The following is a 26,934-nucleotide window of genomic DNA, read 5'->3' on the forward strand; positions in this document are numbered from 1 at the left end:
ATAGATAGATAGATAGATAGATAGATAGATGATAGATAGATAGATAGATAGATAGATAGATGATAGATAGATAGATAGATAGATAGATAGATATAGATGATAGATAGATGATAAATAGATGATAGATGATAGATGATAGATAGATAGATATAGATGATAGATAGATGATAAATAGATGATAGATAGATAGATAGATAGATAGATAGATAGATAGATAGATAGATAGATAGACAGACAGACAGACAGACAGACAGACAGACAGACAGACAGACAGAGAGCCGAGGTGGCGCAGTGGTTAGAGTGCTGTACTGCAGCCACTTCAGCTGACTGTTATCTGCAGTTCGGCGGTTCAAATCTCACCGGCTCAAGGTTGACTCAGCCTTCCATCCTTCCGAGGTGGGTGAAATGAGGACCCGGATTGTTGTTGGGGGCGATATGCTGACTCTGTAAACCGCTTAGAGAGGGCTGAGAGCCCTATGAAGCGGTATATAAGTCTAACTGCTATTGCTATTGCTAATGTGCCCGTTTGCAGATACGCTCGGTTGATAAAAGAAGAGGCTGGGTTTTAATGTGTTTGTTTTTTGCACCGGTGTTTGTTTTTCCCAGCCAGCCTGTGCAAATGAAACCGAAGGCCTCACACCTTCGCCAACCGGTTGTGCTTTTTTTAATATATATATTAAAACCCACACACACACACACAGAGACAAACACACACACACAACCCACGCACACCCTTCCACGCCGCCCTTTGGATGTTTTCTCTCGCTTGTTTTCCTCCCTCCTCTTCGGTTGGCAGAGAGATGCAAAGCCCGATTTCCCTCCCCAAGGGGGACCTTGACGCGGGTGGAGAGAGAGGGAGGGAGGGAGGGAGGGAGGGAGAGAGAGAGAGAGAGAGAGAGAGAGAGAGAGAGAGAGAGAGAGAGAGAGAGAGAGATCCTTCTTCCCCCGCCTGCTTGCTTCCCTCCTCCTCCTCCTCCTCTCCTCCTCCTCCCACGGAGCTCCCCCTCCCCACTCCACCCCCCCACCGCCCGCCCACGCAGCCTCCTCCTCCACCAACCAAGCAGAAGGTGGTCCTATTTTTGGCCAAGAGAAGAGGGGCCTCCCCGAAGGAAAGTGAAAGCCTCGGCTCCGCGGCGTGCGTCACACTTTGCAACCACGAGTAGCAACAACAGCAGCAACAGCCGGCGTCTGCGTGTTGCGTGCGTGTGTGTGTTTGTGTGTCTGCGCGCTTCGCGGGGATGCGAGTCTCCCTCTTTCTTTTCCTCCTTCTCCTCTTTCTCCGCTCTCCGGCTGGTTGGATCTCCCCGTCCTCCTCCTCTTCCTCCTCCTCCTCCGTTTTCCTCCAGCTCCCTCTCGCCTCTCTCGGCTGCCTGGCGGACCCCGCAAGAACCGACGGCTGAACGGTTGAACGGTTCGGACCTTCTCAGCTCCCCGCGGGGGGGAAAGGAAGAGGGGAAGAAGAAAGGAAGAGGGGAGGAAGAAAGGAAGAGGGGAGGAAGAAAGGAAGAGGGGAAGAAGAAAGGAAGAGGGGAGGAAGAAAGGAAGAGGGGAGGAAGAAAGGAAGAGGGGAAGAAGAAAGGAAGAGGGGAGGAAGAAAGGAAGAGGGGAGGAAGAAAGGAAGAGGGGAAGGAGAAAGGAAGAGGGGAGGAAGAAAGGAAGAGGGGAGGAAGAAAGGAAGAGGGGAAGAAGAAAGGAAGAGGGAAAGAAGAAAGGCTGGAAAAGGGAGCCAGGGAGGAGGGATGAAGGGGAACCCGCCTCGTCCGGGCTCTCCGCGCAGATCATCTCCCTCTCCCCGGTGAAACAGCGACGACGACAACAGCAGCAACGCGGAGATCTCCCGTTTCCTCTCCGTTCATGATTCCGGCTGCGCTTTTGCCTCTCGCCCTCCTCCTCCTCCTTCCAACGGGCCGGAACCAGAACGGATCCCAAGGATGGGCCAAGCCGGCGGGCCAGCCTTTGGAAGACCCTCGGCGGCTGCCCTCCTGGTCCTTTCCTCCGCCCTGTGGCTGCTGAGCCAAGGGAGCAGAGCGGGCAAGATCGCCTGCCCGGCTTCGTGCGCTTGTACCAAGGATAACGCGCTGTGTGACAACGCCCGGGCCATCCCGCGCACCGTGCCGCCCGACATCACTTCGCTGTAAGCGCTTGGGGGGACGCGGGGCTCGATCGCGCGGAGGGGCTGGGCTGGGCTGGGCTGGGGGGGCGCACCGTCCGTCCGGCTGGGATTGCAAAGGGAGCCGCCGGGATGGAGGAGGAGGAGGAGGAGGAGGAGGAGGAGTGGGGAAGGGGCGTCGGAGTGGGGGGGAGCTAGAAGTTGGATCCCTCTGCGCGTTTCTCTGAACGCGGCGCCGTCTGTTTCTCGGCATCCTCCCCCGCTGGGAATTGTCACTTCGGTTGACGTGGGACGGACGGACGGGACAGGTAACCACCAGGTGATAAAACGGTTGACCGGCTCCGGTGCTGTTAACCTCTGCTTTAGCAATAGCAGTTAGACTTATATACCGCTTCATAGGGCTTTCAGTCCTATCTATCTATCTATCTATCTATCTATCTATCTATCTATCTATCTATCTATCTATCTATCTATCTATCTATCTATCTATCATCTATCTATCTATCATCTATCTATCTATCATCTATCTATCTATCATCTATCTATCTATCTATCATCTATCTATCTATCTATCTATCTATCTATCTATCTATCTATCTATCTATCATCTATCTATCTATCATCTATCTATCTATCTATCATCTATCTATCTATCTATCTATCTATCTATCTATCTATCTATCACCTATCTATTGATCAATCTATCGATCTATCAATCTATGATCTATCTATGTATCTCTACCTACCTACCTACATCTCTCTCTCTCTCTCTCTCTCTCTTTTTCTACCTATCATCTATCTAGCAATAGCAATAGTTAGACTTATATACCGCTTCATAGGGCTTTCAGCCCTCTCTAAGCGGTTTACAGAGTCAGCATATATCGCCCCCACAGTCTGGGTCCTCATTTCACCCACCTCGGAAGGATGGAAGGCTGAGTCAACCCTGAGCCAGTGAGATTTGAACAGCCGAACTGCAGGTAACAGTCAGCTGAAGTGGCTTGCAGTACTGCACCCTAACCACTTTGCTTTCTTCTCCCCCCCCCAACCCCCCCCCCTCCCCACCACTTCCCGTTTTCTTCTTCCAGATCCTTTGTGAGATCTGTTTTCACGAAAATCCCGGAAAGGAGTTTCATCTTCTGGCCCAATCTACAGCTTCTGTGAGAACGGTTTATATGGTGATTGCTTGTTATGAAACGGGTGTCTTTATTATTTTTTTTAAACAAAAAGAAAAAAACCCACCACTCCGCTAACGGGCTTTTTAAAAAATATATATACTTTTTTTATTTTCCATTTTCATAACATATGTAATTGGCATTACATAGCCAATATCCTATTGTATTAAGTAGTAATTACATCAGTTCCTCTTGCCATCAACGCCCAGAAAGATAAAAACCCATTATTAGCTCTTCTGTTCTCCATACACCTCTTTCTTCTACCTCTCTCCTACCTCCTTTCTTCCCTCCATCATCCTTTCCTACTCTACTTCCCCTTCCTTTCTCCTTCTCCTCTCTCTTCATTCCACTCCTCCTTATCCTCCTCATCTTCCCCCCTTACCCTCTCTCCTATCCCTCTCTTCCTATCTTTCTTCTCTCCTCTGCTTCCCACTCTTCTACATCCTGTCTTCCCTCCATCCTTTTCTACTCTACTTCCTCTTCCTTTCTCCTTCTCCTCTCTCTTCATTCCACTCCTCCTTATCCTCCTCATCTTCCCCCCTTACCTCTCTCCCATCCCTCTCTTCCCATCTTTCTTCTCTCCTCTGTTTCCCACTCTTCCTCTCTCCTATCCCTCTCTTCCTATCTTTCTTCTCTCCTCTGTTTCCCACTCTTCCTCTCTCCTATCCCTCTCTTCCTATCTTTCTTCTCCCCTCTGTTTCCCACTCTCCAGACACCATATTTATACCTTATACGACACTTTCTTCCCCCACTCCTCCTCCTTTCTACATCCTTTCTTCCCTCCATCATTTTCTACTCTTCTTCCCCTTCCTTTCCCCTTCTATTCTCTCCCCTTATCACTCCTCCTTATACATCTCGTCTTCCCCCTTCACCCTCTCTGCTATCCCTCTCTTCCCATCTTTCTTCTCTCCTCTGTTTCCCACTCTTCCTCTCATTGGTGTATTTCCGCTTCTGAGCAAACTCCATTCTATGTTGATGGTATTTATGCTTCCCTATCAATATACTTAACATATCTTAGTTTTAAAGAAAACTAAGGATCCCCCCCTTAGTTTTGAGTGCCAGTACTTGTTTGATGTGGAGGAGGTAGTGCAGAGCTATTATATAACAAAAACGCACCTAGTGTTTCCAGTGGAAGTGATGAAAGGTGTGTCAATCCTAGCAGATTATTATAATGACTATTATTTTTATTTACAGTATTGATCTGTGTTCTTGTAGTGCTGCTTAGGGGGTTTGCTTTAGCATCATCACGGCTCTTATTAAAATGCTTCTTTGGTAAATGTGAATGGTTAGGACAGTGACACCAGTTTCTGAGGCTGGATAAAGGCTCCTTGTCAAAAAAATCATTTCTCTCCACTTTCTGAATTGGTGCGGTTGAACGCTAAGAGTTGCGGCTGATTAAACAAACTTGCTTCTCTCAGAAAGGAACCCTCGATTTCAGTGGGGCAATTTTATAAGCGAGCTTCGTGCCAATGATAGGGGTAGATCCTTCCTATTTGCGATCTTTACGAGAATTGAAAGCTGTTGGTTGCAATAAACCCAGCCGAAAAATATTTCCGATAGAAAAAAAATTTATTTTCCATTTTCATAGCATATAATCACATGTATACTATGACATAGTCAATCTCATGTTGTATTATTAAGTAATTACATCAATTCATCTTACCATCATCTACCAAAGGGGAAAAAAAACCCAGTTATTGGCTCTTCTGCTCTCCATACACCATATTTATACCTTATCCGACCCTTTCTTCCCCTTCTCTCCTCCCCCTTTCTACATCCTTTCTTCCCTCCATCATTTTCTACTCTTCTTCCCCTTCCTTTCTCCTTCTTTTCTCTCCCCTTACCACTCCTCCTTATACACCTCATCTTCCCCCCTCACCCTCTCTCCCGTCCCTCTCTTCCTATCTTTCTTCTCTCCTCTGCTTCCCACTCTTCTACATTCTGTCTTCCCTCCATCATTTTCTACTCTTCTTCCCCTTCCTTTCTCCTTCTCCTCTCTCCCCTTACCACTCCTCCTTATACACCTCATCTTCCCCTTCTCTTGCCCTGTCTCCTATCCCTCTCTTCCTATCTTTCTTCTCTCCTCTGCTTCCCACTCTTCTACATCCTGTCTTCCCTCCATCCTTTTCTACTCTACTTCCCCTTCCTTTCTCCTTCTCCTCTCTCCCCTTACCACTCCTCCTTGTACACCCCATCTTCCCCCCTCACCCTCTCTCCTGTCCCTCTCTTCCTATCTTTCTTCTCTCCTCTGCTTCCCAGTCTTCCTCTCATTCACTTGGTGTATTTCAGCTTCTGAGCAAACTCCCTTTTGTGTTGATGGTATTTATAATTCAATTTCAATATACATAAAAAAGAAAAAAATAGCAGTATACATGTACAATCATAATACCTTAAAATCCAACACCCCTCCTCCAACTTAGTAAACTCCGCTCCCTCCCCCCAAACCCCCCAACCTTCCCCCCCCTTTGACTTCCCAGAACCAATACAAGGTATAAATCTTTAACAAAAACCGTTTAAAATATACTTAAAGAGAAAGTAGAAAATTAATAACGTCTTTGAATTGAGCTTAGCTCCTCCTTGCTAGGCTAACTATAAACAATTTGCATCATTTCTGATCTTAATCACAAGCTATCTGAAATTTCCTAGACCCATATTTATTTTGAATATGGTCAATCCATTTTTTCCAGCCGAAAAATATTTCTTCGGGGAGCATCCTTTGCTCCTGAAGAAAAAACCCAAGTTCTATGGGGAAATGTGGTCCATAAATTAAGACGCATCTTATTCAGAGACCTGTCAGGAAATACAACTTTTTTTTTTTTTTCAGAAGAGCCTTAAATTAGCAATCTCACACATGGTGGACTGTGCAAATTGGCCTAGGGCATAATTTTGATTTAGCATTAAGCATTATGTCCGACTGATCATTATCCACTTCTGATGCTGATACTCTGTCAGCGAGATGATGTTCTCTTCTTCCTCACCTTGCATCAGGGGTGGGTTTGAACCGGTTCGCGGCAGTCCCCGCGAACCGGTTGGTTGGCGAACCCGGAAGTAAGTAACTTCCGGGAACGGCGAAGGACCCACCCACCCGCCCGCGGTCCTTACCGGTCTTTGAAGGCTTCTGCGCTTCCACGCAGGCGCATGGCACATACAGCACCTGCGCGATTCTCCGCGAGCAGCTGGATGGCACATACAGCGCCTGCGCGAGTCTCCGCGAGCAGCTGGAGCATCGCGCAGGCGCTAAGACGCATGCGTGAACTGCGCGCCTGCACGAGGACACCGTCGGCCCCGTTCCAACCGAACCGGTTGGAACGGGATTAGCAACCCACCTCTGTCTTGCATACTTGGAGCTGATCAGAAGGAATGTGCATGCAGCTGGGGTTTGAATCCCCGAAAAAAACAAGTAAATATAGTTACCATGGGAACTATACAGTTTGTCCCGGATCTTTTGCAGAATAAAAAGAACATAATTTTGGAACAGGGCAAAGAATCTCACCTTATGGCGTGGGGAAGAAAAATGACGATGATGAAAAAGATACGGGAAGAGGGGAAGGCCCTTGGGGGCCTGTTTAGCCATGAGTATGCCAGTGTGCCATCTCAGCAGGCTTTGCCGCCACCCTTTTTGTAGATGGAAACGGTACATGTTAATTACCAATTACCTCCAATAGACTGATCAGATCCCACAGATTAGGCCTCCTCCGAATTCCATCTGCCGGCCAATGCTGACTGGCGACTACCCAGAGGAGAGCCTTCTCTGTGGCTGCTCCGACCCTCTGGAACGAACTCCCCGTGGAGATTCGAACCCTCACCACCCTCCAGGCCTTCCGCAAAGCCCTTAAAACCTGGCTGTTCCGACAGGCCTGGGGCTAAAGAGCTGTTGCCCCCCCCCCGTCTCGAATGGTATGACTGTTGTGTGTTTTTAAATTGTGTATTGTTCTGTTCGTCTTTTTTATCCCTTATCTGTACCCCCTTCTCTGATTTGAATTGTGAGCCGCCCTGAGTCCCCTTTGGGGAAAAGGGCGGCATATAAATGAAATGAAATCAAATCAAATCAAATGTAAGTAGATATAAATCATACCTTTGACATATAGATGTACAATCTGGGTCCAAATTGGCAACTTGGAGTAGATTGCTTGATATTTACGACATCCTAGGGAATCTCAGGATACCAGTTTTATCACCTTAGTTTTGTAGATGATGCCACGTTATTTCTGATTCCTATTCTTTCCGTTCAGTGCGAAATACTAGCTCCCTTCGTGATCTTTGGAAAGTAAGGTTGTTATTGAAAGAGAGATGGGCTTTTGAATCCATTTACATTCATGCCTTTTTTTTTAAAATGTGTTTTTTTATTTTCCATTTTCATACAGTCACATATATACTGTGCATAACCGGGGCCATATAACATTAAACAATAAACACAGCCATTCCTCTTGTCAACAAAACCCCCCAAAATAGAAACCCAATGTACCTCTTCCCCTCTCCATACACCTCTTTCTTCCGCCCCCCTCCAACTTTCCATCTTCCCTCCATCATTCCCCTCTACCCTACTTCCCCTCCCCCTCTACCACTCCCCTCTCCCGGTACACTCCCTCCCTTCCTTCTCACCCTCCCTCCTGTGCCTTTTGATGTTCTCCTTTCTGCATTGCTGAACTACAGCTCCCGCTTCCCAGAATATTCCCCCCCCCCCAGAAAAGCATGCTCAGAATATTGAAACTCTGGTGGCAATAGCAATAGCAATAGCAATAGCAGTAGACTTATATACCGCTTCATAGGCCTTTCAGGCCTCTCTAAGCGGTTTACAGAGAGTCAGCATATCGCCCCCAACAATCTGGGTCCTCATTTTACCCACCTCGGAAGGATGGAAGGCTGAGTCAACCCTGAGCCGGTGAGATTTGAACCGCTGACCTGCTGATCTAGCAGTAGCCTGCAGTGCTGCATTTAACCACTGCGCCACCTTGGCTCTTTTAGCAAGGCTAAAAGGCAGAATGTAATTCCCAATAATATATAGTAGAGATCAGCCCTTCTTTGGCTTGGCATCTTCCAGCTTTGTTGGATTACATCTCCCATATACCCCTAACTGGCATCTTCATGTTGGCTGATAAAAGATATAGCGTTCAGAGACTGCAGCTAGTCCAGAATGCGGCCGCGTGAGCGATATTGGGTGTACCGAGGTACAACCATATTACACCTATCCTCCGTGAGCTGCACTGGCTACCTATTGGTCTCCGGACGCAATTCAAGGTGTTGGTCCTCATTTTACCCACCTCGGAAGGATGGAAGGCTGAGTCAACCTTGAGCTGGTGAGATTTGAACAGCCGAACTGCAGAACTAGCAGTCAGCTGAAGTAGCCTGCGGTGCTGCATTTAACCACTGCGCCACCTCGGCTCCTCCTAGTTCTGTATCTTGACGAATGTATCTTGTCTTTTTATGTACAGTGAGAGCATATGTACCAAAGACAAATTCCTTGTGTGTCCAATTCTATTCTATTCAAATAAGGAATCGTAGGTGGCTGTGAATTTGGGGATGTAAAGGCTCTCTAGGCAATGAGTAACACAGGTGTATACAGAACTTCTTTAGAGGGAGGGAGGGAGATATCTTGTGATACCTTGCCTTGCCCATCCTGAAGACTCATCTTAATCCTGAGAGCATCACTGCAGGGGGGAATTGCAGAATGGATGACCCAAACAATAGCCATCCATGGCTGCAATTGTTCTATGATCTCATTGAGAATTGATAGATCTGATGAAACTTTTATTCCACAAAGGATAAGTGGCTAAGATAAAAATCATCAAGCAGGGAGGGAGCGAAGTAAAATTCTACTTACTAGCTCTTGGACATCTGGATGATGGCCAGAACCAAATTTTCTTTCCTTTCAGCGATGAAGAAAAAAATAATGCAAGGCATTAGTAAAATACTGTTCCAATAGTAGGGATTAATGGTTCAAGAACCTTTTAAAATAACAAAACTCTTCTTCAGTATTTTTATTTCTATTGCTAAGTTTTACATCTAGTCCCATCCCGATCTTTGCAGTAAATAAAACTACAACAAAAAGTCTTAATATTTTTTTCATTTCATTTCATTTGGAAAGTTGTTTGAAATTTGTTTCCCGTAAAATTAAAACGAGTCTTTAACAAAAAAAACATTTTGCTGACGGGACACTACAGCAATAAAAATTAGTTGCAATTGCCTTCCTGTTGGAGATATATTTTGACTTGGAATATTAATTCATATGATTTGAATTATGAATGACTTGAGCCCTGTTATCGTCATATTTGAATTGCAATATACAGAACTGCTTTCATTTGGAAGTATATATTTAATTAAAAAATAAGTTAAAAAAAACCTTGAAACTCTATTTTTTTAGGATACCCTTTATAAAAATCCAATCAGATTTAACAAAAGTGTGCATTTCAGCCTATTTTTTTAAAACTGCACTGATCACAATCGTAATTAAGTTGTAAAGACTTTCTTCAGTTTACCTTTAATTTATGTAATAGCTCTTTAAATTATTTCATTTGCTTAAACCTGAGTACAAAGGAAATATCAGGGAAAAAGAATACTTAAATTTAATACCTCACATTTAACTATCAAGATAATAGATGTAGCTGTGCAGAAAAATATATTAAAATATTACTCCATCAATCATGTATCTTACATTGGTACAACGGTTTAAGTGGCATGCGTGTTGTAAAAAGCCTCTTCAGATACAAATATCATGTTGATAGGAGCATTTGCTAAAAAATAGAAATGGTTATAACCCTCTCTCATCCAGTTGAGGCTTCCTTAAGGGCTGAAGTTAGATACCTTTTATGCTATGTAGGGCTATATGTTATTGCTTAAATGTGATTAACCACATCTCTAATTTGGTCCCATCATATTTTGGGGAAATTTTCTATAATTCTAAAGAGTATAGAAGTGTGTACAATATCATGATCGTGTATGAATTGGGGAAGATTTTACTTTTAATAACTGGATTTCTCAGTTATTCACAACTGGAGCAGCCTATAAACTAATGAAATAAATAAAATACAATACGTGTAAGCATTTCCTTCTCATCTCCTTTATGAGTATTAAAAGGTTTTTAAAAAATCTGCTACTACCTCAGGATTATTATTTTTTTCTCATTTAAATTCCATGTTTGGTGGGGAGAGTCACATTCTTGAGCCTAGGTGAGAAGCAAGGGTTTTAACCTCAAAGAACCAGATAGAGGAAAGCAAGGAGCAGATTCTGTTAAAAGTCGCAAACATCTGGAGGACCATGGTATGAGCACCTTGCTGCCTTCTAGTGGTGGTCTGGATTTTTACAGCCCGAAACAGCAATCCTAAAATCGATGTCCTATTTTATGTATAGGATACCTACATTGAAATCAGATGACTCTGAGTTCTAGTGCTCCTTAGAGATAAAAGCAGTGATGGGTTTCAAATTTTTTTCGAACCTACTCTGTGGGTGTGGCCTCCTTTGTGGGAGTGGCTTGCCGGCCATGTGACCTGGTGGGAGTGGCTTGACGGCCATGTGTTCTCTCTCTCTCTCTCTCTCTCTCTCTCTCTCTCTCTCCTTCCTTTTGTCTCTCTGTCCCTTTTTCCTTTTTTTCTTTCATCTCTCTCTCACTTTTTCTTTCTTTTTTTTCTTTTTTATTTCTTCTTCCTTTCTTTCTCTTTCTCTTTCTCAGTGTGAGTCTGTGTGTGTGTGTGTGTGTGTGTGTGTGTGTCAGTGGTGGGTTTCCAAAAACTTTTGGAACCTCTTCTGTAGGTGTGGCCTGCTTTCCGGGTCCACTGGTGGAACCTCTTCTAACCGGTTCAGTAGATTTCACGAACCGGTTCTACCGAACTGGTGCGAACTGGTAGGAACCCACCTCTGGATAAAAGCCAACTGGGTGACTGACTCAGGGCAGGTCTCAACCCAAAGGAAACCTTTACATTATCCCACATACATACATAGATCTAGAGTTGGTGTTCATTAAAAAATACATGGATTTGTGGTTCATTTAAGGAGGGGGGGGGGAAAACCCACACCATTTTGATGTGGGCCTAAATATGTTTCTTTTGTTGCAATGAATAGCAATGATTAACCTTGCAAAAGTTCCATATGCAGCTGAGAATAGTGACGGCACTCTCAAATGGGAGCTTATTATGTAAATTGCAGCAATTTGATTCATCTCCAAGCATTAGAGAAAAATATAACTTTGAGGCGATATTTCTGACTGCAGTGCATGCATTTCTCGTAAAGGCAAAGCCTAGAACTTTGAAGGAGGCGTTGTGGAGTTGTAGGAAGCTACTCGGAAATGCCAGTTCTTTAAATTATGGCCCGTTTAGTCAATATCATTACACTGTTTCATATACAGTATAACGTATATTTATGTCTTGAAGAATTAGATCTGCTAGCTGGACCTTCTAGGAAATGTTGTTCTAACGGTTCCACCACAAAAGCGCGTAGGACAAAATCGCGCTCGACAAAAGCGCGCTGTGACGTCATCACAGCGCGACGAAAAAGATCGAAAAAATGTAAAAATAAAGCTAAAACCTTCCCCTAACCCCCCCAAACCTAACCCTAAACCTAACCCTAAACCTAACTCTTAACCTAACCCTAAACCTAACCCTAAACCTAACCGTTAAAGTAACGAAAAACGTAACGCTAACCCTTATCCTAACCCTAACGCTAACGCTAACGCTCTAAAGCTAACCCTAACCCTTAACCTAACCCTAACCCTAACCCTAACCCTAACCCTAACCCTAACCCTTACCTTTATGTGAATCGGCTTGCTTTAATTTAATTTTTATTAATTTTTATTTGCATTTTTCGATCTTTTTCGTCGCGCTGTGATGACGTCAAAGGCGCGATTTTGTCGATCGCGCTTTTGCCGTCCGCGCTTTTGACGGGTCACGGTTCTAACACATCTTGGAGGATGTATATCTGTATGTGTATTTCATTTTGGTAGGACATAGCAGAGTAGGAAATATAATCTTCACCCCTAAAAATAATGAAGTACTGTGAAACATCTATGTGTATCTAAGACCGTGCCACATTATTATTTGTCTAATATTTCTTTCTACAGATTATTTAATGCCAACACATTTGAGACCATTAGTGGCGATGCTTTCATGGGCCTTCCTCATCTAGAATATTTGTGAGTTGAAATATTTATGGTCCAAGATTTATTTATTTTTATTTTTTTGGAGTGAGTTGAATGCCTGAGATGACCAGTTGTGTTTGTAACCCCATCACAGGTTTATAGAAAACAACAACATCAAATCACTTTCCAACACTTCTTTCCGTGGGCTGAAGTCCTTAATTCACTTGTAAGTATGTTTGTTTGTTTAAATGTATTGGCCATCCAACTCCAATGTACAAAACCAAGGAAAACATAAAAAGTATCTAAAAGCACTAAATTACACAGCCTCCCAAACTAAATAGATAGTAAAAGCAACAAAACAAAAATGAACAAGGGATAAGCTTCAACCACAGACTTTGGACCGATGCATGTTTTCAAACCTTAGGAGCCGAGGTGGCGCAAGTGGTTAAATGCAGCACTGCAGGCTACTTCAGCTGACTGCAGTTCAGCAATTCGGCTGTTCAAATCCCACTAGGCTCAAGGTTGACTCAGCCTTCCATCCTTCCGAGGTGGGTAAAATGAGGACCCGGATTGTTGTTGGGGGCAATATGCTGACTCTGTAAACCGCTTAGAGAGGGCTGAAAGTCCTATGAAGCGGTATATAACTATTGCTATTGCTATTGCTTTCCAGAAGCCCGGGTGTGTGCACCAATAGCTCACAATCAATGCCATCTTACTCGCCTTTGTTTAGAAGTAGACCCCCATGGCATCTAATGGGAGTTGTGTTCTCTGTGTATATAGGAGCATTTCGGGCCTCCTGAAGTTACCACTGTTGCTGACCTGGAGGCTATACATATGAATGTAGTGTATGTATTTCTTGTAATACACACAAAGGCACAGTAAGGGGAGAAACTTCATCACTGTCATTCTCCTTCCAGCTGACCGCAGCTTGCTACTCCTCTCTCCACCATTAGCAGTGGGGAGCACTTAAGTTCTGAGCAGTAACACACAGAGAGAAGTGGTTTCTCTCTTTGGTCTAGTGACTCTGCTCCAAAGTACCGCCTAATATTAGCTCAGCAGATTCCTTTGATCAGATAATATGACAGGGGAAGAGGAGGGCCTTATTACAATTATATAGTGCGCGAGAAGGGTGACCAAGAGCACAGGTGGGCTTCTTAATAGGTAAGACTCCAAGGTGAAAGGGATAGAATTGACATTTTTAGTTTCGAATGTTAACCAAAGTACAGCAAATCTTTTTAGTTTATTAGATGTCTTGGTCATTCACCAATGGATCAAATATCTACGTGGCGCTGAAAAGCATTTTGTAGCCAGGTCCCTGCACAATTTTCTTTTTAACTCTAGCTTTTTCGTGGACGGTGGGGGGAGGGACATGTTAAGAGCCGAAGTGGCGCAGTGGTTAAATACAGCATTGCAGGCTACTTCAGCTGACTGCAGTTCTGCAGTTCGGCTGTTCAAATCTCACCGGCTCAGGGTTGACTCAGCCTTCCATCCTTCCGAGGTGGGTGAAATGAGGACCCGGATTGTTGTTGGGGGCGATATGCTGACTCTGTAAACCGCTTAGAGAGGGCTGAAAGCCCTGTGAAGCGGTATATAAGTCTAACTGCTATTGATATTGCTATGTTAGAGATGCAATCATCAAAAGGAAGCCAGATTGAAATGCTCATCCTTTTTAAAATTACAATTATTTTGAGAAGTAGCCAAATTATGCTCCAACAGTGGAGACTTCTATTACCAGTTTGTTTCTTAACTAATGACAACACCCCCCCCCCCAATTGTGAGCACCTTGTAGGAGCAATGGAGCAACTATTGTTGCATTCATGTGACTTATGATGATGATGATGTGACTTATGTCCCTAATGTGGTGAATGCAATAGGATCATTTGCACCGTTATGAGGCATATAACTTGTCCCCGGATACTTGCAATCCTGGTATTATTCGGCATTTTCCATTGTTCAGATTTCAAGAATATGATGGGCTTTGAAGGTCAAAATGGTCCATAGCAATAGCAGTTAGACTTATATACCGCTTCATAGGGCTTTCAGCCCTCTCTAAGCGGTTTACAGAGTCAGCATATCGCCCCCACAATCCGGGTCCTCATTTTACCCACCTCGGAAGGATGGAAGGCTGAGTCAACCTTGAGCCGGTGAGATTAGAACCGCTGAACTGCAAATAACAGTCAGCTGAAGTGGCCTGCAGTACTGCACCCTAACCTCTGCGCCACCTCGGTTCGGTAGTCCACTGAATGCTCTGGAATTAATTGTAAATATATTACCTACCAATTAATGAAATGTCTGCAAGAAAATAGGCTCAGAACCCCTCATTTCAACCGAGTTACAAATTTTCTCCTTTATTGGTAAAAAAATACAAGGATTGTGGCTAAGAGTTTGGCAAGACAGCAGAGAGCTTAGAACAATAGGGAGTGTGGGTGTAATATTTAAACAGGAATTATGCTTTTTGAGGTATAATAAGTAAACACGTTCCATATTACAATAATATTCGCATTACTGGTATTGCTACAACTAATTGCAATAGTGAATCACATCATACGCTATCATTTGCCATCCTAGTGATTCATCAAACAGGAAAGAAAGAATGCAAGATTAATCTAACCCTAATTATATATATATTTTTTTACAGGAGTCTGGCAAACAACAACCTCCAAACGCTCCCTAAAGACATATTCAAAGGATTGGATTCACTAACAAATGTGTAAGAAAACTTTTTTGATATTCCCGTTATGAACGGAAAGAAGAAAGAAAGGCTCCCAGATATTTCTTATGGAACAAATTTCTCATACAATCAGCCTGAAGTTATCCATTTTATATCCACTTATCATCAATTATCTCATCCATCTAATAGGTGTTTTTTTTTTTCCATTTAGGAGCATTCCTCAAGGCAATTTTCTGCAAGCTGGCAGCTTCCAGATATGCCCAGATTGCGGAAAGGTGCCACAGAACATCTAAAACAAGATTGTGTTTTTGTGGCAACCTTATCTCTCAGGGGGGATTTTCTTAAAATTATATCGGGGTGCAGTGGTTAAATGCAGCACTGCAGGCTACTTCAGCTGACTGCAGTTCAGCAGTTCGGCTGTTCAAATCCCACTAGGCTCAAGGTTGACTCAGCCTTCCATCCTTCCGAGGTGGGTGAAATGAGGACCCAGATTGTTGTTGGGGGCGATATGCTGACTCTGTAAACCGCTTAGAGAGGGCTGAAAGCCCTATGAAGCGGTATATAAGTCTAACTATTGCTATTTTTAAATAGTTTATCAAATGGCGCTGCAAAAGGGAGAAGGAGGAAGGGAGAAAGAAAGAGGAAAAAAAACCTACTTCATGTGCTTGGAAATTACAATTTGGGTAACCTTTCATAGAAACGGGAATGGAATGAATTTCTCAGCTGTCTCTACTGAGAGCGTTTGCTGTTCTCTATAAGCACATTTAGCCATCCCCACTGTCAAGAAAGCCAGCTGCTTTAAACAATTCGCTCTGCACCGATAAAAGCTGCGGCAGTGAAATTGAATTGAATTATGAATTGTTTATTATTTATAGGCCGCCCTTTTCCCTGAGGGGACTCAGGGCGGCTTACAATTCATGAAATCAGGAAGCCAGGTCCTACTCTTCCCCTTCCCCCCCCCCCCAGCCCCGTTGGTTCCTGGAAATTGAAAGGCATGGAACATACGGCAAACCGATGGGAAAAAATTGCATTTGAAAACCTGAAAATTCTTACAGGAAGTCACATATCTTTTTCTTGCAATTTTTCACGGCATATCTTGCCTTACCTGGGAATGAAGCAGACTTAACTGACTCTGGACCAGTGGTGGGTTTCAAAAAATGGTTGGAAGCTCTTCTGTAGGTGTGGCCTGCTTTCCGGGTCCACTGGTGGAACCTCTTCTAACCGGTTGGGTAGATTTGACGAACCAGTTCTACCGAATAGGTGCGAACCGGTAGGAACCCACCTCTGCTCTGGACTATTAATGAATATTAAGTATATTTCCCCTCTTAGAATAAGGCCATTTATTTGAGTTGTAGTCCCACCTGAGCAGTGGTGGGTTTCAAAAAAAATTCGAACCTACTCTGTGGGTGTGGCCTCCTTTGTGGGAGTGGCTTGCCGGCCATGTGACCTGGTGGGAGTGGCTTGCCGGCCATGTGTTCTCTCTCCCTCCCTCTCTCTCTCTCTCTCTCTCTCTCTCTCTCTCTCTCTCTTTCCTTCCTTTTGTCTCTCTGTCCCTTTTTCCTTTTTTTTCTTTCATCTCTCAATTTTTCTTTCTTTTTTTATTTATTTATTTCTTCCTTCCTTTCTCTTTCTCTCTCTGTGTGAGTCTGTCTGTCTGTCTGTCTGTGTCAGTGGTGGGTTTCAAAAAAGTTTGCAACCTCTTCTGTAGGTGTGGCCTGCTTTCCGGGTCCACTGGTGGAACCTCTTCTAACCGGTTCGGTAGATTTGACGAACCGGTTCTACCGAACTGGTGCGAAGTGGTAGGAACCCACCTCTGCACCTGAGACCTGAAGCCAGCTAGGTAGCTGTTGTGACTCGGCAGCAGTCTTCTGTGAGTCTTTTCGGGATGCAAGTTTAACAATGCAGCTGGGGCTCGTTAGTGGCGTGTTCTGGGGATAAAAGGATGGATGGTGCCACGCCCTAGTTGCAGGAGTCAACGTTCCTTGGTTCGTTCAACATTGATTGATCATCAGTCGTGGTTTATGTAAGATACACTTGGAAAAGTGCTTTGTTTTCTGTAACCCTGATTCAAGAAGACACTTGGAGAGGTGCATTGCTTGTAAGAGTTTTTGTTTGGTTTTCTGTTACTAGTCAAAGACTTTATTTATGTTATTTTTGGGCCAGTTTGTGCCGAGAACTGATAAAGAGAGTTCCTTTTAAGTTGTTTGCCTGTCGTCTGTTTAACGAGCGGAGAAGGGGGGACAGAACAGGTAGCCTTGGGCCAGTCATCCTCTCTCAACCCTAGGAAGGAGACAAGGGTGAATCACTTCCTACTGAGAAAACTGCGATGATTAATCCAGGCAGTCGCTATTATACCAAACTGGTTCTATTTTCCCTTGGATCCTGTTAGAATTAGAGAGAAAATATTCTAAATGGCTAAGGGCCAATTAAAGTGTGCTTCGTTCACAGAGAGGCAAGATGGAGTGAAGGCCTATTTGTATGATGAAAGGCCCCCTGACGCCTCATTTTGTTTTTTCTGGCACCTGCTTCCCTCTTTCCCAAGGAACTGAGGCCAAGAGCTGCATCTGGATGGAAGGCAGCAATTTTGTCCATCTAACTTTTATGCATAGCAGTGGTGAAATTTAATCGTTGTTTTTTTACTATCAGTTCTATAGGTGTGGCTTGGTGGGCATGGCATGGCTTGGTGGACGTGGCAAGGGAAGGATACTGTGAAATCTCCACTCCCACCCCACTCTGGGGCCAGCCAGAGGTGGTATTTGCCGGTTCTCCGAACTACTCAAAATTTCCGCTACCGGTTCTCTAGAACCGGTCAGAACCTGCTGGATTTCACCCCTGATCCATATATTTATGGTTATGCATTGGGGGCCTTTTGAGTTAGTATCAATTCCTGTAACTCCCTGGCTTAATCCCTGCAGTTTTCATGGCAAGCTTTTTTGGGAAGTGTGGTTTCTCATTTCCTCCTTCTTAGGGCTGGGAGAGAGTAACTGGCCGAGGTGGCGCAGTGGTTAAATGCAGCACTGCAGGCTACTTCAGCTGACTGCAGTTCGGCGGTTCAAATCTCACCGGCTCAGGGTTGACTCAACCTTCCATCCTTCCGAGGTGGGTAAAATGAGGACCCGGATTGTTGTTGGGGGCAATATGCTGACTCTGTAAACCGCTTAGAGAGGGCTGAAAGCCCTATGAAGTGGTATATAAGTCTAACTATTGCTATTGCTAGATAGATGATAGGTAGAAAAAGAGAGAGAGAGAGAGAGATGTAGGTAGGTAGGTAGAGATACATAGATAGATCATAGATTGATAGATCGATAGATTGATCAATAGATAGGTGATAGATAGATAGATAGATAGATAGATAGATAGATAGATAGATAGATAGATAGATGATAGATAGATAGATAGATAGATAGATGATAAATAGATGATAGATAGATAGATAGATAGATAGATAGATTGATTGATTGATAGATTGATAGATTGATAGATTGATAGATTGATAGATTGATAGATTGATAGATTGATAGATTGATAGATTGATAGATTGATAGATTGATAGATTGATAGATTGATAGATTGATAGATTGATAGATTGATAGATTGATAGTTTGGTTTGATAGACGGAGAGCCAAGGTGGCGCAGTGGTTAGGGTGCAGTACTGCAGGCCACTTCAGCTGACTGTTATCTGCAGTTCAGTGGTTCAAATCTCACCGGCTCAAGGTTGACTCATCCTTCCATCCTTCCGAGGTGGGTGAAATGAGGACCCAGACTGTGGGGGGCGATATGCTGACTCTGTAAACCACTTAGAGAGGGCTGAAAGCCCTATGAAGCGGTAGATAAGTCTAACTGCTATTGCTAAGTTACCAAGCTGGCTTCATGGCTAAGGCAGGACTAGAACTCCCAGTCTCCTGGATTCTAGCCTAGTTTCTTAACCACTAGACCAAACTGGCTCTCCTTATGCATAACAATGCTTCCCTTTTATGTATATATTTTCCAAGAGATGGAATTGCTAGTCCTATACTTCCATTTCATGCGAATGCAATTACATGAGAAATACATCAAAGAATAGTTGCATCCATCTACCCCAAATAATTTTAATGATTACAAGAAATGTTCGAAATGAGACCGACACCCCTCGCAATAAAGTGACACAGTGTTCCAGCAGAAAATGGGCTGAAATATGTGCAATAAAATAAAACTACATGGAGAACAGGCATTTTCTGCAGCATCTGGAGACGTAATTATGGTTTCACAAAGCAAAATATGTCTTATCAAGATCCAGATGACGACTGAGAAAACTAAAATGAGCTAGGTTTATTAATAAGAAGGACTTGTACCCAAATATCATCTATCTAAATCAGTTGGATTTAATTTCCTGAACGTGGCTCTTCTTATTTTAGCATGAAAGAGGAAACCACAACATTTGAAGGTATTTTTTGCTTTTAAAAAGGACATTAATAAAACTGATATTATTTACATGACGTCTAGAATAACGAACTGGGACGTCACGTGGAAAGTTGTTTGAAATTTGTTTCCCGTAAAATTAAAATTGAGTCTTTAACAAAAGAACATTTTGCTGACGGGACACTACAGCAATAAAAATTAGTGGCAATTGCCTTCCTGTTGGAGATATATTTTGACTTGGGATATTAATTCATATGATTTGAATTATGAATGACTTGAGCCCTGCTATTGAATTGCAATATACAGAACTGGTCCTATGACTCGGGAACAATTATGCGTTAAAAAATGCATTAGTCTTGGCGATAATTCTGGTCTTTGGAATTTAGCAAGACATCCAAAATTGTGGACCTTGTGGTACACTTAAGAACACTAAGACAAGATGGGAAAGAGGTATCTACATCTGATATGGGGCAGTGGATTGTTGATCAGCATTGTTGGTCAAATTATGAATTATTATAGTTGCTGTTGATTGGTTGGTCAGTTTGAGAAAGGAGCAAGGAAAATACTTTATGTTGCCCGTGTTCAAAGTTCTTAGAGTTCTGTTGGAATATTAGTTCCCAGGCCTTTTTTTCGGTTCCACCACAAAACCGCGGTAGACTAAAGCGCGCTCGACGAAAGCGCGTATGTGACGTCATCACAGCGCGACGAAAACAGCACGCTGTGAGCGGTAAACTTAAAATTAACGCGTAAATCTAAACCTAACCCCCCCAAACCTAACCCTAAGCCTAACCCTAAACCTAACCGTATACCTAACCCTTAACCTAACGCTAAACCTAACGCTAACCCTTAACCTAACCCTAAACCTAACCCTAATGCTTAACGTAACCCTAACCCTAACCCTAACCCTTAACCTAACCCTAACCCTAACCCTAACCCTTACCTTTATGTGAATCGGCTTGCTTTAAAAGCACTTTTTAAAGCGCCCTTTTTTCTCCACGGTCGTATTTGTCGCGCTGCTGATGACGTCACGTACACGCTTTAATCGGGCGCGCTTTAGTGGACCGCGGTTTTGACGGGTCACGTTTTTTTCTATTTGCAATCTGAATATGTCTTAAGGGAACATCATATTGTTAATATTATTGCATTCCTCTTTAATAATTTGTTTCTAAAATCGGTTAAAAGAAGTAATTTTACATTTGCGAAGAGGGAAGCAATCTTAAAGCTCTTTTGCTGTATTAGACGATTTTCGTTCCAGATCTAATTTAAGCCTGGAGGAATTACTCAACTAGAATAAGATTTCAGCCAAAAAAAAGAGAGTCCCCCGCCCCCCCCAACTCCCGGCAGCATTCTCCATACATAATCCAGGCAAAAGCATCTGCAAAATTGGAGGCTTTCATCAAAATAACAAAAACAGCATTTGTCGTTCTACAATCTCCATCCTTTTGTATATGGATCAGTGGTGGGTTTCCAAAATTTTTTGGAAGCTCTTCTGTAGGTGTGGCCTGCTTTCCGGATCCACTGGTGGAACCTCTTCTAAGCGGTTCGGTAGATTTGACGAACCGGTTCTACCGAATAGGTGCGAACTGGTAGGAACCCACCTCTGATATGGAGATGGCGCAGTGGTTAGGGTGCAGTACTGCAGTCCACTTCAGCTGACTGTTATCTGCAGTTCAGCGGTTCAAATCTCACCGGCTCAGGGTTGACTCAGCCTTCCATTTTTCCAAGGTGGGTGAAATGAGGACCCGGATTGTTGGGGGCGATATGCTGACTCTGTAAACCGCTTAGAGAGGGCTGAAAGCCCTATGAAGCGGTATATAAGTCTAACTGCTATTGCTATTGCTAACACCATAATTCATATAGAAAAGAGAAATATAATAGAAGGGTGCTTAATTCAGTGTAAGATTTTTACCTCCTTTTCGTCTCTCTCAAGAAATTTAATATACGGTTGCTTTTTTAACTACCAAGGTGTTTTTTTTTTAATATAGGCTGGGTTTCTTCCTTAGAACACATTGTCTTTCATGCAATAGTGATCTCAAAATATTATAAACTGATAACCTATTTTTATTTTTACAACAAAAGATAATGTATTGAAACTGTAACATTTCAAAAATGTTGTTCTGTCTAGAGATCTGAGGGGAAATGCTTTCAAATGTGATTGCAAATTGAAATGGTTAATTGCATGGATAAGCAGAACAAATGCAACAGTGGAAGATATTTATTGTGAAAATCCACCGGAGTATAAGAAACGCAAAATCAACAGCCTCTCGGCTAGTGAATTTGATTGCATCATTACACGTGAGTTCTTCAACCTGTCTTCTGTTTCTTTCATTCTCTGTTATTCTTCAAGTGTGTTTTCTTTCTACGGGGTTAATGTATACACACTACCTAGCCCGAATATTGCCTGCCTTTATTCACAGCAAGGGGCGCGCGTCGGCTCAGGCGGGACGCGGTGGCTAAGAAGCTGAGCTTGCCGATCAAAAGGTCAACAGTTCAGTGGTTCAAATCCCTAGCGCCACATAACGGGATGAGCTCCCGTGACTTGTCCCAGCTTCTGCCAACCTAGCAGTTCAGAAGCACATAAAAAAATGCAAGTAGAAAAATAGGGAACCACCTTGGTGGGAAGGTAACGGTGTTCCGTGCGCCTTCTATGTTTAGTCATGCCAGCGACATGACCACGGAGACATCTTCGGACAGCGCTGGCTTTTCAGCTTTGAAACAGAGATGAGCACCGTCCCCTAGAGTTGGGAATGACTAGCACATATGTGCAAGGGGGACATTTACCTTTACCTGTTCATAGCAGCTTTCAAGATCTCACTCTTCTCTGTTGTGTTGAGATTTTTCTCTCCGTCCTTCTCTGTGGGAAAATCTCCACTATATGGGATTGTTTTACTATGTAGGGTCTAACTGGCTAAAGTTGTTCTGTTAGTACTCATGCTTGGAGAAGATCAACATTTCTCATTCCATATTGACTGAAAGTATCTGATTTACAGTATTTATGAAAATCAGCGTGCCTGCTATATTCATAATTTTCATCAAAAGAAAGTTTCAAGTTCAAGTTTCACGTTTATTAGAATTTGTATGCCCTCCACTCCCACAGGGACTCTGGGCGGCTCACAACAGACAAGAAACATTTAATTTTAAAAAATAGAGATAAAAAATAAAAATACAATACCCATTCCATCTAAACGGGGCTGGATATCAATCAACAGCCCCAGGCCTGCCGGAACAGCCAGGTCTTGACGGCTTTACGGAAGGCCGGGAGAGTGGGAAGGGTCCGGATCTCTGCGGGTAGATCGTTCCACGGGGCCGGCGCAGCAACAGAGAAGGCCCTCCCCCGGGGAGTCGCCAGCCAGCATTGTCCGGCTGACGGCACCCGGAGGAGGCCCAACCTGTGCGATCTTGTTGGTCGTTGGGAGGTAAGTGGCAGGAGGCGGTCTCTCAGAAAAAGCCTGTTTGATCTAGGGCGGTGGTGAGTGCCGAAAAGTGAGCAGTGCATGTGCGCTTGTTGGGCCGCAACCCGGAAGAGTAGCTGCCCAGGGGGCATGCGCGTGCCACAAAATGAACTCCCAGTTTCCAGTGCGCATGCTCACGCCGGAAAATGTAAGGCCAGCTCTTCCAGCTTCTGGCACTGCTGCATGCACGAAGGCCAGCTGATTGTTGTGCGTGCATGTACACCAGAAACCCAGAAGAGGAATGGGTGAAACCGTGCGTGGTTCGCCAACACGGGTTTAGGGGGTAAGCTACCTCCTGCCACATACCTCCCAACGAGGAGGTTGGGCCTCCTCCGGGTGCCATTGGCCGGACAATGCCGGCTGGCGGCCCCTTGGGGGAGGGCCTTCTCTGTAGCTGCTCCGACCCTGTGGAACGATCTACCCATAGAGATCCGGAGCCTTACCACTCTCCCGGCCTTCCGTAAAGCCGTCAAGACCTGGCTGTTCCGGCAGGCCTGGGGCTGTTGATTAATGTCCAGCCCCACTTAGATAGAAAGGATGGTGTGTAATTTTAACAACTGTATTTTTATTCTTAAATTTTAAATGTTTTTATCTTGAATTGAATTGAATTTATTATATTTCTATGCTGCCCTTTTCCCCAAGGGGACTCAGGGCGGCTCACAAACCAAGTCAGGGGGGGATAGGGGATACAAATAGGGAAAAAAGACATGGACAGACAATACCACAATTTAAAAGCAACTCAACAGGCACACCATTCGAGCGGGGACAGGAACTCATCAGCCCCAGGCCTGTCAGAATAGCCAGGTTTTGAGGGCTTTGCGGAAAGCCTGGAGGGTGGTGAGGGTCCGAATCTCCACGGGGAGCTCGTTCCAGAGGGTCGGAGCAGCCACAGAGAAGGCTCTCCTCTGGGTGGTTGCCAATCGGCATTGGCCAGTGGATGGAATTCGGAGGAGGCCTAATCTGTGGGATCTAATCGGTCTATTGGAGGTAATTGGCAGCAGGCGGTCTCTCAAGTCTTGCTCTGTAAGCCGCCCAGAGTCCCACAGGATTGGGCAGCATACAAATTCTATTAAATTACAAATTCTATTAAATTACAAAAATTAGAAGCTGGAAGGCCGAATGTTCTACTCCTAGTTTAAGCCTGGAACCCAGCTTGGTGACTCTGGGCCAGCCAGTCTCTTTCTCTCTGCACTAGAAACAAGACATTGGCAAGCCCCTGCCAAAAACGTTGCCAAGGAAACTACAGGGATTTATCCTTGTAGTCAGCAGGAGTCAGATGTGAACTTGATGATCCGTAACAACCACAGTAGGAATTCGGCTAATTAGAATCGGTTATGATTCAAGCATGAGTGCCATTCTCTGTTAATAAACATTTTCATCTTTTTTTTTTTTGGAAATTTAATAAAATTTGTATGCCGCTCAATCCCATGGGACTCTGGGCGGCTTACAGAACAAGATAAAAAGCATTTAAAAAATTAAAGATCAAAATACAGTTGTTAAAATTACACACCATCCATTCTGTCTAAGTGGGGGCTGGACATTGATCAACAGCCCCAGGCCTGCCGGAACAGCCAGGTCTTAGTGGCTTTACGAAAGGCCGGGAGAATGGTAAGGGTCCGGATCTCTACGGGTAAATAGTTCCACAGGGCCGGCGCAGGTACAGAGAAGGCCCTCCCCCGGGGGACCGCCAGCCGGCATTGTCTGGCCGACGGCACCCGGAGGAGGCCCAACCTGTGAGATCTTGTTGGTCGTTGGGAGGTATGTGGCAGGAGGCGGTCTCTCAGGTATCCAGGTCCTAAGCCATGTAGGGCTTTAAAAGTAACGACTAGCACCTTGAAGCGCGTTCGGAGACCAATGGGGAGCCAGTGCAGCTCGTGGAGGATGGGTGTAATATGGGTGTATCTAGGTACACCCTGTATCGCTCGCGCGATCTTGTTGACTAAAGTCTAATAAAAAGGAGAAATAGATTTTACAAAACGCCACTGCCTTGAGCAAGCAATCTACTTTTTACAATAGGAGTAAATACCAACTTTTACTTTTTCAGAATTTGTCGTGTTTCGAAAGCTGCCGTATCAGTCCCTGTCAGTGGACACATTCTCATTCATGAATGATGAATACGTGGTTATCGCTCAGCCTTTTATGGGAAAGTGTATCTTTCTGCAATGGGACCATGTGGAAGGGACATTCAGGAACTTTGATAACATCACAGGTATTGACAGCTCATTTCTCTGAATCGTTGTGTTGCCTTATCGTAATGCCAGTTGATGACACGCTTTGTCGATCTTTGTGCAGGGACCTCGGTGGTTGTCTGCAAGCCGATTATCGTCGAGAATTGCTTGTACATCATTGTTGCCCAGCTCTTTGGTGGCTCCCATATTTACAAGAGAGACATTCACGCCAATAAATTCATTAAAATCCAGGACATTGAGATCCTTAAGATCAGAAAACCGAACGACATCGAAACTTTCACCATTGTTAAGGACGCATATTTTGCAATAGCAGATAGTTCGAAAGCGGGCATCACCACTATCTACAAATGGAATGGGAATGGGTTTTATTCCGACCAATCTTTGCACGAATGGTACAGAGACACTGACGTGGAATATCTTGAAATAGCCACCAAGCCTCACCTGATCATCTCAAGCAGTTCTCAACACCCGGTCCTGTATCAGTGGAACGGGGGCACAAACAATTTCGCCGACCCAGTGGATATTCCAGACATGGAAGATGTTTACTCTGTCAAACACTTCAGAGTGAAGGAAGATATTTACGTTTGCCTAACAAGATTCATTGGGGATTCCAAAGTGATGAAATGGACAGGCTCCAAATTTCTGGATTTACAAAGAATGCCATCCCGGGGGTCCATGGTGTTCCAGCCTCTTCAGATAAAGAATTATCAGTATGCCATTCTTGGGAGCGATTATTCTTTCACTCAAGTCTATTTTTGGGATGCGGGAAAAGCCAAGTTTGTTAAGTTTCAAGAATTAAATATTCAAGCGCCGAGATCCTTCACACACGTTTTTGTTGACAAACAAGATTTTCTCTTTGCATCAAGCTTTAAAGGAACTACAGTAATCTATAAGCACATCATAATTGACTTAAGTGCATGATACATATTTACACACACACACACACACACACACACACACACACACACACAGAGTATGGAAATCTGTTGTGAGACTTCTTCCATTAATAACAACAGAGACCTAACGAACTAAATGCATGACAACAATTCTCTTTACTTCCAGTCTGCAAAATGCCTTTTAACAGCTGAGATTGTTAAAAATAAAGTGCTACAACTAATATCTTCAACCATAAATGTCAAGTCTAGTGCTGTTTGAAATTGCAATTTTAAAAGGACGACAAATTAAAGCATTCACTATTATCTGCAACAACAGTGTAAATAGCTAGCGAAGCTCCATCCCCCCCCTAAATGAGTTGGAAAGCACCAATCATCTGTTAATTTTCCAATATTCACCGATCTGAAAAATTGCCAAATAAAATGTTTACGTTTTCTTTCCTATTCTCAAATAGCTTTATTTATATAGCCATCCCATAGATGGATTTTGCTCATTTTGAGTGGTTTCCTAGGGCCATGAAAGTTCAATGTTACCAGAAATGTTATATTTCATTTTGATTCAAGTCTTATCGCTTACACTTTTCTAAACAGAAAGGGTTGTTTCATCCAACACAAGCAGATAATTTCTATGCATTCACATTTATTTCCATGACCTTCATAAGAAAAATCAACTGACATTTTGTTCACAGTGTGTAGAGTACTAACATTTTCTGTCCTAATGGGAAAGATATAAATTGCCATCTTTCTAAAGCAATTGGAAATATCAGACACTGTTGGCATATAAATATTAAATATTCAGGGCTTAGCAATAGCAGTTAGACTTATATACCGCTTCATAGGGCTTTCAGCCCTCTCTAAGCGGTTTACAGAGTCAGCATATTGCCCCCAACAACAATCCGGGTCCTCATTTTACCCACCTCGGAAGGATGGAAGGCTGAGTCAACCTTGAGCCGGTGAGATTTGAACAGCCGAACTGCAGAAC

At 43.8% G+C, this 26,934-nt stretch overlaps 1 protein-coding gene across 3 annotated transcripts; it reads left to right on the plus strand.

The window, feature by feature from the left end:
* The first annotated feature begins 1,025 nt into the window (after positions 1–1,025).
* Positions 1,026–26,396, plus strand: LGI1 (leucine rich glioma inactivated 1). Of its 3 annotated transcripts, XM_087701785.1 has the most exons (8): positions 1,027–2,134; positions 3,196–3,267; positions 12,332–12,403; positions 12,504–12,575; positions 14,988–15,059; positions 21,544–21,713; positions 24,915–25,079; positions 25,163–26,396. In XM_087701785.1, the coding sequence occupies exons 1-8, from the start codon at positions 1,932–1,934 to the stop codon at positions 25,978–25,980; spliced, it is 1,644 nt and encodes a 547-aa protein (XP_087557911.1). In that variant the 5' UTR covers positions 1,027–1,931; the 3' UTR covers positions 25,981–26,396. The 3 variants fall into 3 exon arrangements, with proteins under 3 accessions (XP_087557912.1, XP_087557911.1, XP_087557913.1); XM_087701786.1 differs by lacking the exon at positions 3,196–3,267 and having other exon boundaries at positions 1,026–2,134; XM_087701787.1 differs by lacking the exon at positions 1,027–2,134 and having other exon boundaries at positions 3,267–3,285.
* Positions 26,397–26,934: the final 538 nt, after the last annotated feature.

This window comes from Thamnophis sirtalis, unplaced genomic scaffold (assembly GCF_051295495.1).
Source record: "Thamnophis sirtalis isolate CommonGarterSnake01/CBP01778 unplaced genomic scaffold, rThaSir2_p1.2 scaffold_15, whole genome shotgun sequence".
Lineage (NCBI taxonomy): Eukaryota > Metazoa > Chordata > Lepidosauria > Squamata > Natricidae > Thamnophis > Thamnophis sirtalis.

Coding starts and splice junctions, on each gene's coding strand:
- LGI1 (XM_087701785.1), top strand. CDS start 1,932: ATGGGCCAAGCCGGCGGGCCAGCCTTTGGAAGACCCTCGGCGGCTGCC. Junction 15,060..21,543: donor TTGGATTCACTAACAAATGT/GTAAGAAAACTT, acceptor TGTTCTGTCTAG/AGATCTGAGGGGAAATGCTT. Junction 21,714..24,914: donor ATTTGATTGCATCATTACAC/GTGAGTTCTTCA, acceptor TTACTTTTTCAG/AATTTGTCGTGTTTCGAAAG.